Source organism: Cherax quadricarinatus, chromosome 1 (genome assembly GCF_038502225.1).
Source record: "Cherax quadricarinatus isolate ZL_2023a chromosome 1, ASM3850222v1, whole genome shotgun sequence".
Classification (NCBI taxonomy): domain Eukaryota; kingdom Metazoa; phylum Arthropoda; class Malacostraca; order Decapoda; family Parastacidae; genus Cherax; species Cherax quadricarinatus.
This window is the reverse complement of record NC_091292.1, coordinates 70,484,463-70,498,063: the sequence shown is the minus strand read 5'-3', so window position 1 is coordinate 70,498,063 and position 13,601 is coordinate 70,484,463. Positions and strand designations below refer to the sequence as shown.

At 42.4% G+C, this 13,601-nt stretch overlaps 1 protein-coding gene across 2 annotated transcripts in view; it reads right to left on the bottom strand.

Moving 5' to 3' along the window:
* LOC128685620 (major facilitator superfamily domain-containing protein 12-like) overlaps positions 1-13,601 on the bottom strand; it is a 111,973-nt gene that overhangs the window by 50,035 nt on the left and 48,337 nt on the right. For both annotated transcript variants that reach the window (XM_070082682.1, XM_070082686.1), the window contains exon 6: positions 9,650-9,767. In XM_070082682.1, the coding sequence (XP_069938783.1) occupies positions 9,650-9,767 (118 nt within the window). The remainder of the gene's footprint in view (positions 1-9,649; positions 9,768-13,601) is intronic.

The following is a 13,601-nucleotide window of genomic DNA, read 5'->3' as shown; positions in this document are numbered from 1 at the left end:
AAACCCCTGCACAGAAACCCTCCAAAATATCCTCAGCACTGGTGAACATCCTTCCAGATGGATTGAAAAAACTGGAACTGACCTCCGCATGAACCAGCTATATGATCTATGTCAAGCAAGGCAACAGCGGCACTTCTCCGCTCTGTGTGATATTACCCCATTCAAAACTACCATCTAGCCATTTCTCAAAAAATTCTTTTTAAATCACAACCAAAGCTTCGCCTTGAAGCCAAACATGATGCCTTAAGCTGTATTGATAACATAGTCACACAGCACACTCTTACACAAATTATTTACGTTGATGGTTCTGTTCACCAATCCACTGGTGCAGCTGGTAGTGCTGCCGTTCGTACAGTGATGGCTCTCATAAATAAATTGCAGCACGCATCAATAACTGGGCCTCTACCCTTCAAACAGAACTGTTTGCCATACTCCTTGCACTCAAATGTGTCCATGTATCTAAGGTTTATACTTTAATTGTAACTGATTCTTTGTCATCCATAAATGCTCTCAACTCCTTTAATATAAATTGTGGCATGCTCGTGTCAGAAGCCAGACACAGGTATGGTAAGATTGTGGACAGTGGAGTCAGAGTGCACATGCTGTAGATTCCATCTCACATTGGTCTTCAGATGCATGATAGAACTGATGAACTGGCTGTTATACTCTTTCAGAGAGGGAATAGATTACAATCTTGGGTTGTCAGTTTGCAGTTTGAGAACAATAATACGAAAAGAACTTCAACTGAACTTTATTGACTTAAGACTCAGGGAGACTGACACCAGTCAGTCCATCTATCATTTTATCATACAGGAGGAGCCACATGTCTATGGTGCATCCAACAAAATAAGCAGACTCTTGTATGTCACTACTGCCCGGCTCCGGCTGGGTTACAAGTAACTTTGGCAGGTTAAATCACCACCACCAGATGTAGACCAAACGAAATTTAAACTTTGCCAGATGGACTATTGTCACACCTTGCGTCATTATGTGTACTGGAATGCGATAAAATTAATGAATTTAGAAACAACTCACTCAGAAATACTCAAGAAATGGCAAAGTATTTTATCCACAGTGGTATATTACAGACCATTCCGGAGAAATACCCTGACTTTGCTCCCTGTAAATAAAGTATTACCAAGAGTGTGTGTGTGTGCTTGTGTGTATGTATGTATGTATATATGTGCGTGCGTGCGTGTGTGTGTGTGTGTGTGTGTGTGTGTGTGTGTGTGTGTGTGTGTGTGTGTGTATGTGTGTATGTGCGTGTGTGTGTGTGTACTTACCTAGTTCTCACCTAGTTATGGCTGCAGGGGTCAAGTCACAGCTCCTGACCCCGCCTCTTCACTGGTCGCTACTTGGTCACTCTTCCTGCTCCATGAGCTTTATCATACCTTTTCTTAAAGCTATGCATGGATCATGCCTCCACTACATCATTTCCAAGACTATTCCACTTCCTGACAACTCTGTAACTGAAGAAATACCTCCTAACATCCCTATGATTCATCTGAGTCTTCAACTTCCAACTGTGATCCCTTGTTGATGTGTCCCATCTCTGGAACATCCTGTATCTGTCCGCTTTGTCGATTCCTCTCAGTGGTGATGTGTACTTAGCTCTGTGAAGACCTGTTTGTGTGCTCTCTGTGAATCTGAACCAGGATGTCCTCTCTTGAGCAACTTTACCAGCAGCTGAGAGAAGAGCTCAGAGTTGCTAAGCTGGAGATACGGCGATTAACGGAATAGAACAAGAGGATTCGTAGTAATCCTCCTGTTGTGAGTCCCCAGGTTAAGAGGGGAGCTTGGTCAGTGGCCAGGCAACATGGAACCAAGCTGAAGATCAAGAAAACGGTTGGAGAGGCAGAAACAACGAGAAACCAGAAGACTACCGTGGAAACTTCCAACTCATTCTCGGTGCTACCTGACGAATGTGAGTGTTCTACTGGGAATGCCACAACGAGCACCAAAGAAGCATTGGCAGACGTGAGTGAGACATCCCTAGAAACCCCAACGAAGACCATCGAGAATGTCTTGACGAATTCTACAAGTGGTGTAATGCTACCTGGCGAATGTGAGTCGACTACTCGGAGCATCACGACGGACGATGCCAAGGAAGGTAAAAACATTGTTGTTGTTGGGGATAGCCAGATTAGGTACATGGATAGGGCATTCTGCTTGAAGGATAGGAGTAGGAGGCAGAGAGTGTGTTTTCCTGGGGCTGGGATGAAGGATATTGTTAGCCGTCCGGATGACATCATGAGAGGTAATGGGAGCAATCCTATTATCTGTCTCAGTGCTGGAGGCAACGATGTTGGCAGACGTAGGAGTGAGGACCTGATTAGCAGGTATAGGTCAGCAATAGAGATAATTAGGAGGAAGGGAGGGAAACCTGTCATATGTGGCATTTTGCCAAGGAGAGGAGTTGGAAATGAATGGTTGTCCAGAGCAATTGGTGTCAATTGCTGGCTGGACAAATACTGTAAGGAAAATGCGGTAACATTCATTGTCAACTGGGACCTCTTCTATGGCAGAAATGACATGTATGCCAGGGATGGGGTTCACTTATCTAGGTGTGGGATGGGAGCACTGGCCAACGCAGTGGAGGGAGCTGTTAGGTCTTTAAACTAGGAATAGTTAATGGTATGGGTTTTTGCGGGAAAACTGTGAAGTCTCAGGGTAGTAATATGAGTACTAGGAGAACTAGTAATAGGCAAAATAAGGTGGATATTGGAAAGCCAGTGGCACTAATTGACAAGGACAGTAATAGGTTTAGTGGAATAACAGAAAGGAGCAGGAAGGGTAAAGAGAGAGGAGGGTCTTTAAGTATTTATTACACAAATAGTCGCAGTGCTAGGAATAAGATGGACGAGTTGAGACTAGTTGCTAGTGCAGGTAACATAGATGTATTTGCCATTACTGAGACGTGGTTTAATTAAAAAAGTCGGGACATGCCTGCAGAATGTCACATTCAGGGTTTTAAATTGTTCCAAGTAGATAGAAGTATCGGGAAGGGGGGTGGAGTGGCACTGTATGTCCGAGATCGCTTGAACTGTTGCATAAAAACGGGTATTAAGTCTGAAGTAACACATACAGAGTCTGTTTGGATAGAATTTTCAGAGGGGCATGAAAAGTTAATTTTAGGTGTGATATACCGTCCCCCAAATTTAGATAGGGACCAGGGGAGACTACTATGGGAGGAAATTGTTAGGGCCACAAGGCACGATAATGTAGTAATTCTAGGAGACTTTAACTTTAATCATATTGATTGGAATTTCTTGACTGGGAATTTAGAATCATACGACTTCTTAGAAGTAGTTCAGGATTGTTTTTTGAAGCAGTTTGTGACAGAACCTACAAGGGGTAATAACCTGCTTGACTTAGTTCTGGCAAACAATGAATCCCTTGTTAATAATTTAGAAGTTTCAGAGGAACTGGGTGCTAGCGACCACAAATCAATTACATTTAGAATTGAATGGAAGTGTGATAGTAGGGATAACTCAGTAACAGTTCCAGATTTTCGCTTAGCAAATTACGATGGGCTTAGAGAACACTTATCATCTGTTGACTGGGGTAACGAAGAGAGCTATCAATATGACAGTTTTCTGAACACAATACATGCTGCTCAAAGAACGTTTATCCCTGATAAAGAAATTAGATCAAATAGAAATGACCTAAAATGGATGAATAATAGGCTGAAATATCTACTAGGGCATAAGAAAGGAATTTATAGGCGTATCAAAAGAGGCGAGGGTCATCTGATGAATCAGTATATTGACATTAAGAGGGACATTAAAAAGGGGATAAGAAAAGCTAAAAGGGACTATGAAATTAAAGTTGCTAGGGATTCTAAAACTAACCCAAAAAGTTTTTTCCAGGTATATAGAACAAAAGTCAGAGATAAGATAGGTCCCCTTAAAAATAACTATGGGCATCTTACTGACAAAGAGAATGAAATGTGCTCGATTTTAAATAATTATTTTCTCTCGGATTTTAAACAGGAAGACACTAATAATATTCCGGTAATTAATTTTTATAGTGGGCAAGAAGAAGGTAAATTATGTAACATCACAGTCACTAGTGAAATGGTTGAGAAGCAGATAGACCGACTGAAGCAAAATAAGTCACCGGGTCCTGATGAGGTTTTTTCAAGGGTTCTAAAGGAATGCAAAATGGAAGTCTGTGAACCATTAACTAATAAGCCTGACCTCAATAAGCCTGACCTCAATTGTAGGCAAATTGCTAGAGTCAATTATAGCTCAGATTATAAGAAGCCATCTCGATAAGCATAGCTTGATTAATGATACTCAGCATGGATTCACAAGAGGCCGGTCTTGTCTAACTAGTTTATTAACTTTCTTCAGTAAAGCTTTTGAGGCTGTTGACCACGATAAAGAATTTGATATTGTTTACTTAGATTTTAGTAAGGCATTTGATAAGTTCCGCACCAAAGACTGTTGAAGAAAGTAGCAGCTCATGGCATTGGGGGAAGGGTGCTCTCGTGGATCGAATCATGGCTCACAGACAGGAAGCAGAGAGTGTCCATAAATGGGGTTAAATCCGAGTGGGGATCAGTAACAAGTGGCGTTCCACAGGGATCAGTCTTGGGCCCGTTGTTGTTTATAATATATATCAATGATCTTGATGAAGGAATTACTAGTGATATGAGCAAATTCGCCGATGACACGAAGATAGGTAGGATAATTGATTCAAACGTAGATGTTAGGGAACTTCAGGAGGATTTAGACAAACTCTACTCTTGGTCAGAAAAGTGGCAGATGAAGTTCAATGTAGATAAATGCAAGGTTCTGAAGCTCGGGAGTGTCCATAACCCTAGCACTTATAAGTTAAATAATGCAGAACTTAGCCATACAGATTGCGAAAAGGACTTGGGGGTTATGGTAAGTAGCAACCTTAAACCAAGACAGCAATGCCTATGTGTACGTAATAAGGCAAATAGATTACTGGGATTTATATCAAGAAGTGTAAGCAACAGATGTCCAGAGGTCATACTGCAGCTTTATACATCATTGGTAAGGCCTCACCTAGATTATGCAGCTCAATTCTGGTCTCCATATTACAGAATGGATATAAATTCGTTAGAAAACATTCAGCGTAGGATGACTAAATTAATAGATAGCATTAGAAATCTTCCTTATGAAGAAAGATTGAAGAGTCTTAAGTTACATTCACTTGTTAGACGAAGAATGAGGGGAAGATAAGTGTATAAGTGGAATAGGTAAATAAAGGGATATTAACAAGGTCTTGAGGATATCTCTCCAAGAGAGAACCCGCAGTAATGGATTTAAATTAGATAAGTTTAGATTTAGAAAGGACATAGGAAAGTATTGGTTTGGAAATAGGGTAGTTGATGAGTGGAACAGTCTACCTAGTTGGGTTATTGGGGCTAGGACTTTGGGTAGTTTCAAATTTAGGTTGGATAAGTACATGAGTGGGATGGGTTGGATTTGAGTGGGACTTGCACATCGGAGCTTGTTTCTTGGGTGGCATTGAAAATTGGGTTGGTCAAATGTTTGTTAGTGGGATGAATTGTAAAGGACCTGCCTAGTATGGGCCAACAGGCCTGCTGCAGTGTTCCTCCTTTCTTATGTTCATATGTTCCCTTATCTATCCTGTTCTCCAGTGTTATCAATTTGTTTTCACTTAACCTCTCCTCGTAGGACATACCCCTTTGTTCCGGGACTAGTCTTGTTGCAAACGTTTGCACTTTCTCTAATTTCCCTACGTCCTTGGCTAGGTGTGGGTTTCAAACTGGTGCTGCATACTCCAATATAGGCCCAACGTACACGGTGTACAGGGCCCTGAACGATTCCCTATTGAGATGTCAGAATGCTGTTCTTAGATTTGCTAGGAGCCCATATGCTGCAGCAGTTATTTGGTTCATGTGTGCCTCAGGAGATGTGCCCGGTGTTATACTCACCTCAAGATCCTTTTCCCTGAGTGAGGTTTGTAGTCTCTGGCCCCCTAGACTGTACTCCATCTGTGGTCTTCTTTGCCCTTCCCCAATCTTCATGGCTTTGCACTCGGTGGGGTTGGACTCCATGAGTTAGTTGCTGGAGCAGGCCTGCAGCCTGTCCAGATACCTTTGTAGTTCTGCCTGGTCCTCGTCCGATTGAATTCTTCTCATCAACTTCACATCATCTACAAACAGGAACACTTCCGAGTCTATTCCTTCCGTCACGCCGTTCACAAATACCAGAAACAGCACCGGACTGACCCCTGTGGATCCCCACTCGTCACAGGCGCCTACTCTGGCACGTCACCACGTACCATGACTCGCTGTTGTTTTCCTAACAGGTATTCCTAACCCATTGTAGTGCCTTCCCTGTTATCCCTGTCTAGTCCTCCAGCTTTTGCACTAATATTTTGTGTGGAACTATGTCAAACGCCTTCTTACACTCCAAGAAAATGCAATCTACTCACCCTCTCTCTCTCTTGTCTTACTGCCGTCACCCTGTCATAAAACTCCAGTAGGTTTGTGACATAGAATTTCCCGTCCCTGAAACCGTGTTGGCTGTAGTTGATAGGCTCATTCCTTTTTAGGTGTTTCACCACTCTTCTGATAATCTTCTCATTGACTCTGCATACTATACATGTAAGTGACACTGGCCTGTAGTTTAATGCTTCGTGTCTGTCTCCTTTTTTACAAATTGGGACTACATCTGCTGTCTTCCATACCTCAGATAATCGCCCTGTTTCGATAGATGTGTTGATGATAGTTGTTAGTGGTACACAAAGCACCTCTGCTCCCTCAGGAGCAGAGGCCCCTTCGCCTTTAAGGCATCTAGCTTGCTTAGCAGCCTCTTCACTTCTTCCTCAATTGTATTTATTGTGTCAAACACTTGATGGTGTAACCCACCTTCCCGCCTTTCTGGAGCCCCTTTTGTCTCCTCTGTGAACACTTCTTTGAATCTCATGCTAAGCTCCTCACATACTTCGCAGTCATTTTATGTTACCTCCCCTCCTTCCTTCCTCAGCCTGATTACCTGGTCCTTCACTGTTGTTTTCCTCCTGATGTGGCTGTACAACAGCTTTGGGTCAGGTTTGACTTTCGCTGCTATGTCATTCTCGTATTGCCTTTATGTCTCTCTTATTACCTGTGCATATTCATTTCTGGCTCTACGACTCTTCGCCCTATTCTCCTGTGTGTGTGTGTGTACTCACCTATTTGTACTCACCTATTTGTGGTTGTAGGGGTCGAGTCTTAGCTCCTGGCCCTGCATCTTGACTGGTTGCTACTAGGTCCTCTCTCTCTCCCTGCTCCATGAGCTTTATCAAACCTCGTCTTAAGACTATGTTTGGTTCCCGCCTCCACTACGTGTGTGTGTGTGTGTGTGTGTGTGTGTGTGTGTGTGTGTGTGTGTGTGTGTGTGTGCGTGTGTGTGTGTGTGTGTGTGTGTGTGTGTGTGTGTGTATGTGTGCTCTCGTGTGTGTGTGTGTATGTATGTGATTCAATTAATAGTTGCACTAATAACTAATTACAGTTGTGACCGGGTGTGGACATATGAATGGCTCATTACTTTGTAATTTGTTCATGATTATGACCATGGATGGACGTGTAGGTGGTTCATTAACTTTGTAACATGGTTATGATTGTGACCAGATATACCTGGAGTTCATTACCTTTGTAACTAGTTCAGCTATCATAACTTTGGGGTCCAGTCCCTGGACCCATTATGTACCTTTGTAATCTTTTGACTACCGCCCACAGGATGGGTATGGGGTGCATAATAAACATATTAAAGTAAACCTTTGGAATTATGAGCAAAAATGCTGTCTGTTGGCTTGACACAGCTGCTGGCATGGCCGACGCAGCAGGTTGTGTAGCGGGCTAGCTGCGGGATTTTCAAGGATAGCTCCTGGTCAAAGAGGATGACCAGGTCCCTACTTAACAGAACTCAGTGTGAATGCTTTGAGAAGATACCAGAGCAGCGAACGGACATCCCAGTGCATCGTTTCAGCGTAAATAGTTGAAGTGTTGTGCAGTTTTAGAGGGTTTGGTGTTGTTGAGTCAGGACCAGTCAGCGCCTCCCCCCCTCTCCGCTGGGGGGGAGGGGGAGGGCGTGTGTAGTAAACAGTGACCCTCTCATAACTCCTCACCCCTGCGCGTCTCCCCCGCCTCACCCACCCAACTCCCAGCGCCACCCCATCTGTAGAGGGTACTTCTCCCCTAACCCACGATGTCAGCGATGGCACTGCAGGGAGTGCCGGGCTCACAGGAACTTCCACTACAGGGACAGCATCGTGGAGTTCGACCGCGAGGCAGCTGCCAGGTGTGCCACAGGCAGTGTGTACTGAGTTCCTCAAGCTTCAACATCCGTGCACACGAGGCCCTGGGATCTTCAATCAACTTGGCGTCCACCAGGACGCTGACATGTCCCTAGGACAGCTCTCCATCGGGCTGCTGACGGAGTCACTGGCTTCTTGGACCTCTTGGGGAGGGTCGATGGTGCTCGTGCAAGCAGCAGATCCCTGGGCAACTTGCTGCTGTTTGCAATGGCTGTCTGCCGAGGAGAGACAGGCACCTAGCAACATCTGTTGTTGTGGCAATGGATGAATTCCCTACTATGTTTGTTAACTGCTCATTACTCTGTAATTTGTCTATGATTGTAATTATGTCATAACATGTTTATCATTCATTACCTTTGAAACTTGTCATGATTGTGACCAGCTCTACCTGGAGCTCATTACCTTCGTAAATTCTCATGATTAAAGTGTTTATGATTCATTACCTTTGCAATTATTCATGAGTGTGACCAGCTCAACCTGGAGCTCATTACCTTTGTAACTTGGTCATGATTATGACCAGATCTAGTTCATTACCTTTGTAACTTGCTCAGCTATCAAAACTTTGGAGTCCAGTCCCTGGACCAATTATGTACCTCTGTAATCTTTTGACTACCGCCCACAGGATGGGTATGGGGTGCATAATAAACATATTAAACTAACTGTTGGCTTGACATCACTTAGTTCCCACCAGTCCAAAAGTGACTTAACAGCAAGTGTAAAGTGAGTGGTGCTAATAACCTGGTTGTTGAAGCACTTTAAATAGAAATAAAGAAGTGCTAGCTGATCAAGAAATGTGACAGTACGCGAGGAAAGTTGCTCTGTCGGGAACATTTGCATCTTCACAATGTTATCATCAATATTCAAGCATATAAGGAAAAAAATCATTCATTATAGATCAGATAGGTAATTTTAATTATTTTGTGTTAGGATTTAATTGAGGTAGAGAGTTTATTTCATTATAATTTTCTGGTGTGGCCTAAATGGTCAGAAGGTGTTTCATTGAGGCACACTGGTCAGAAGTGTGGATACATCTATGCTGGTCACAACATTATCTGACTACTGTCTCTGCCCTTTATTAGACTCAACTTTCATACACCATCTTCGCTGCACATCAACACCATCTCAGTACTTCAGATCTTCTTCCAGCAATTCTGCGGAAAGTTTGATCTATTTTTTGCCTATTATTTGATGATCAATTTACTCTCAAGATGCTCCATTATGGCCGCTCATCCAAGTTACTGTATTGATCATGACCCAGGGATAAAAATTTTATACATTTATATAATAAAGGGATTCCATTTCTCTCTCTCTCTCTCTCTCTCTCTCTCTCTCTCTCTCTCTCTCTTACCTTAAAATTGCGAGCATCTCCAGGGTCGATGAACCTGTTAGAAAGAGGCGAGTCCTCAGCAAAGGTGATCCATGCCACCAGGTACACCAACACGTCGCTGCACACGTCGAAGATATACCTGTGTAACAAAGGTGTCAAGTACTACAGTCGTCACTTAGGAAAGCTTTACATTTTCTTCAAAATTATATCTCTCTGTAAGATTGTCTTTATAATATTCCGGCTATAAGCTCGTCTCTGTAAGATTGTCTTTATAATATTCCGGCTATAAGCTCGTCTCTGTAAGATTGTCTTTATAATATTCCGGCTATAAGCTCGTCTCTGTAAGATTGTCTTTATAATATTCCGGCTATAAGCTCGTCTCTGTAAGATTGTCTTTATAATATTCCGGCTATAAGCTCGTCTCTGTAAGATTCCGATAATTTCAATTGATTATTCCCGTCAAGTAAATTTTCCCATCTTAAAGATCTGGTCACTTTGTGCTGATAGAATAAAGTAAAGCGCTAGACCTGTGAGAATTATTCAGCAACACAGAAGTGATGAAGGTTCGATCCTCCTTTCCCTAATCGCGAAGCTACAACCAGGTGCTACAGGCCTTTGAACTACCACCTGCGTTCGTAATATGTAGGAGGTCCCAGGTTCAGATTCGCAGACAGGCGCCCATATTACGAACGCAGGTGGTAGTCTAAAATTCTGTACAGCACCTGGTCATAACTGGTCATAACTTAGTCAGCAAACAAAGCGCTCAGCAGGGTAGAGGAAGGCCAAGACAAACAACATGGGGAGACCTCCGGAGACACTGGTCGTGACCACCGGAGACACTGGTCGTGACCACCGGAGACACTGGTCGTGACCACTTTCGTTTTCAGTTGCTATGATTTATATGATATCAATCTGACTTCTTTAATTAACAATATACATAGTGAAAATATTGGTGATGGGAAACATGGGTAAAAAAAATCTACCCATTTGTTTGCTTTGCACCAGTGGCGTCGTAAGGGGGGCGGGGGGGGGCCGCCCCGGCTGACACCAACACTAGCGACGCCTCTGCCTTGCACTTGATCCGTCCTGCTGAGTGCTTTGCTAAATTACGATCAGGTGCAACAAGCCTTTAGACAACCTGAAGTATACCTGGAGAAGGTTTCGGGGGTCAATGCCCCCGCGGCCCGATATGTGACCAGGCTTCGTCGTGGATCAGGGCCTGATCTACCAGGCTGTTACTGTCGGCCGCACGCAAACCAACGCACGAGCCACAGCCCGAGTGGTCAGGTACTGACTTTAGGCGCCTGTCCAGTGCCTTCTTGAAGACAGCCAGGGGTCTATTGGTAATCCCCTTTATGTATGCTGGGAAGCAGTTGAACAGTCTTGGGTCCCTGACATTTATTGTGTTGTCTAGGGGACTAGAATGAAATTAGCCTAGAGTCATCCACACCATCGTGTGTCCTTGAGTAGGGAGTACAACATCCAGTTCCGCTGGATTCTCTACTTGTAAAGATCGTATGGTCCTGTGGATTAGGGCGTCATGCGTTTTCGCCCACCATGAGGCAAGCCAAAGCAGCATGGGTTCGAGTCCTTGGCTAGTGCAGTGTTGTTATTGATATATATATATATATATATATATATATATATATATATATATATATATATATATATATGTATGTCGTGCCGAATAGGCAGAACTTGCGATCTTGGCTTAAATAGCAACGCTCATCTTGCCATATAAGACAAGTGAAAATTTGTGTATGCAATAATTTCGCCAAAATCATTCTGAACCTAACTAAAAAAATATATTTCACTGTGTTTGTTTAGTATTAAATTATTGTAAACAAATCTAAAATATGTTTAGTTGGGTTAGGCTAAAATAAATTGTTCTTGTTGTAATAAGGTTAGGTAAGTTTTCTAAGTTTCTTTTGGTGCAAAATTATAAACTTTTACATCAACCTTAATGAAAAAATATATCTTTAAACATATAAGAGAAAATTTTGGAAAGGACTTAATTTTAAATGAGTTCTTGCTAATTGACCAGTTTTACATATTCGACACGATATATATATATATATATATATATATATATATATATATATATATATATATATATATATATATATATATATATATATATATATATATATATATATATGTATATATATAATCTTACCTTCAAGGACCATAACATTGTATCAATCGCATCTGCTAGAAAAATGACAGGATGGATAATGAGAACCTTCAAGCCCAAAGATGCCAAGCCCATGATGACACTCTTCAGGTCGATTGTCCTATCTAGGCTGGAATATTGCGGCACACTAACAGCACCTTTCAAGGCAGGTGAAATTGCTGACCTATAAAATGTACAGAGAACCTTCACGGCGCGCATAACTGCGATAAAACACCTCAATTACTGGGAACGCTTAAGTTCCTCAACCTGTACTCCCCAGAAAGCAGGAGGGAGAGATACATGATTACATACACTTGAAAAATCTTAGAGGGATTAGTACCAAACTTGCACACGAAAATCACTCCATATGAAAGCAAAAGACTCGGCAGACGATGCAACATCCCCCCCATTGAAAAGAAGGGGTGCCACTAGCACGATAAGAGACAACACAGTAAGTGTCAGGGGCCCAAGACTGTTCAACTGCATCCCAGCATACAAAAGGGGGATTGCCAATAGATCCCTGGCTGTCTTCAAGCAGGCACTGGACAGGCACCAAAAGTCAGTAGCTGACCAGTCGGGTAGTGGTTCGTACGTCAGCTTGCGTGCTGCCAGCAGTAACAGCCTGGTTGATCAGTCCCTGATCCACCATGAGGCCTGGTCACAGACCGGGCTGCGGGGTCGTTGACCCCCAGAACTCTCTCCAGGTATATATGTATAACAATTACACAGTGGGAACAAAAGCTAGATGTGTGTCCCTGTCATATTCCATCACCCAGGAAGGTGCTTAATGCTTATACAAGGTGATATAATGTGTCAGCATGAATTGCGGGACTTCAGTAGGGCAGTGAGGCTATCGTCAAGCACTCTTCTAAGAGTTTGTCAGTTAAGGCAACTTCAGAGGTTTCGTTCCAGCAGATTTGGATTTACTATCACCTGGGTAAGTAAGTTTATTCAGGTATACACAAATACAGTTACAAAGATCATCATACACAGCAGCATATGTAAAGAGAACCAGGATAACCCGAGAAAGACAAAGTGACTTATTTCCATTGGGAATTACCATCTTTCACTACAGCCTGTCCCATACACGGGAGAAATGGATTTTTTATGAAGATATCTCCATCATGCCTGAGTGAGGGAAGAAGAGGAAAGAGAGGGACAAGAAGAGGAAATAAAATGTCATAATATATAGAGCTGTAGACATAGGCGAGAGAGCGACAGTGGAAGAGAAATTTGGTTAACATATCTAACTGCACACACATTAGCAGATAACAATGTATTTATTATATACCAAAGAATATTTACCAAGACGCGCTGACATCGTGGTCATTTTAATGTGTCTTTTTTTATGATGTGGAAAACGGATCCATCGCATCAGCAGAATACTGGTGCAATGTACGTACGTACATAGAAAAATATTTTGAGGGTATATAATTACACACTCACGTACATGTCTACACACCCGTAATGCACAAAGTATCACCTGCACATACGTAGTGATATATGGGAGTAGATATTAATAATTATAATCTGCGTCAGGTGACTACAATAAGTGCAGCATGTTAGGAACATGTAGAAGGGTAGATATTTAACTGTCAACATTAACATAACATAGAAGTGGTGTAAAAGAGGCAATGCCTGTAACAATTTCACAAGTATATATACAAACACAAAAACGAATATATACGTATACATACGCAGTTACGTATGTATATATGCATATCCATAAACTCAAGTTGTAAACGTAAAATACGACTGTCAATGAATAACAGAAGAATGGAGGGGAAATTCGAACCGTGG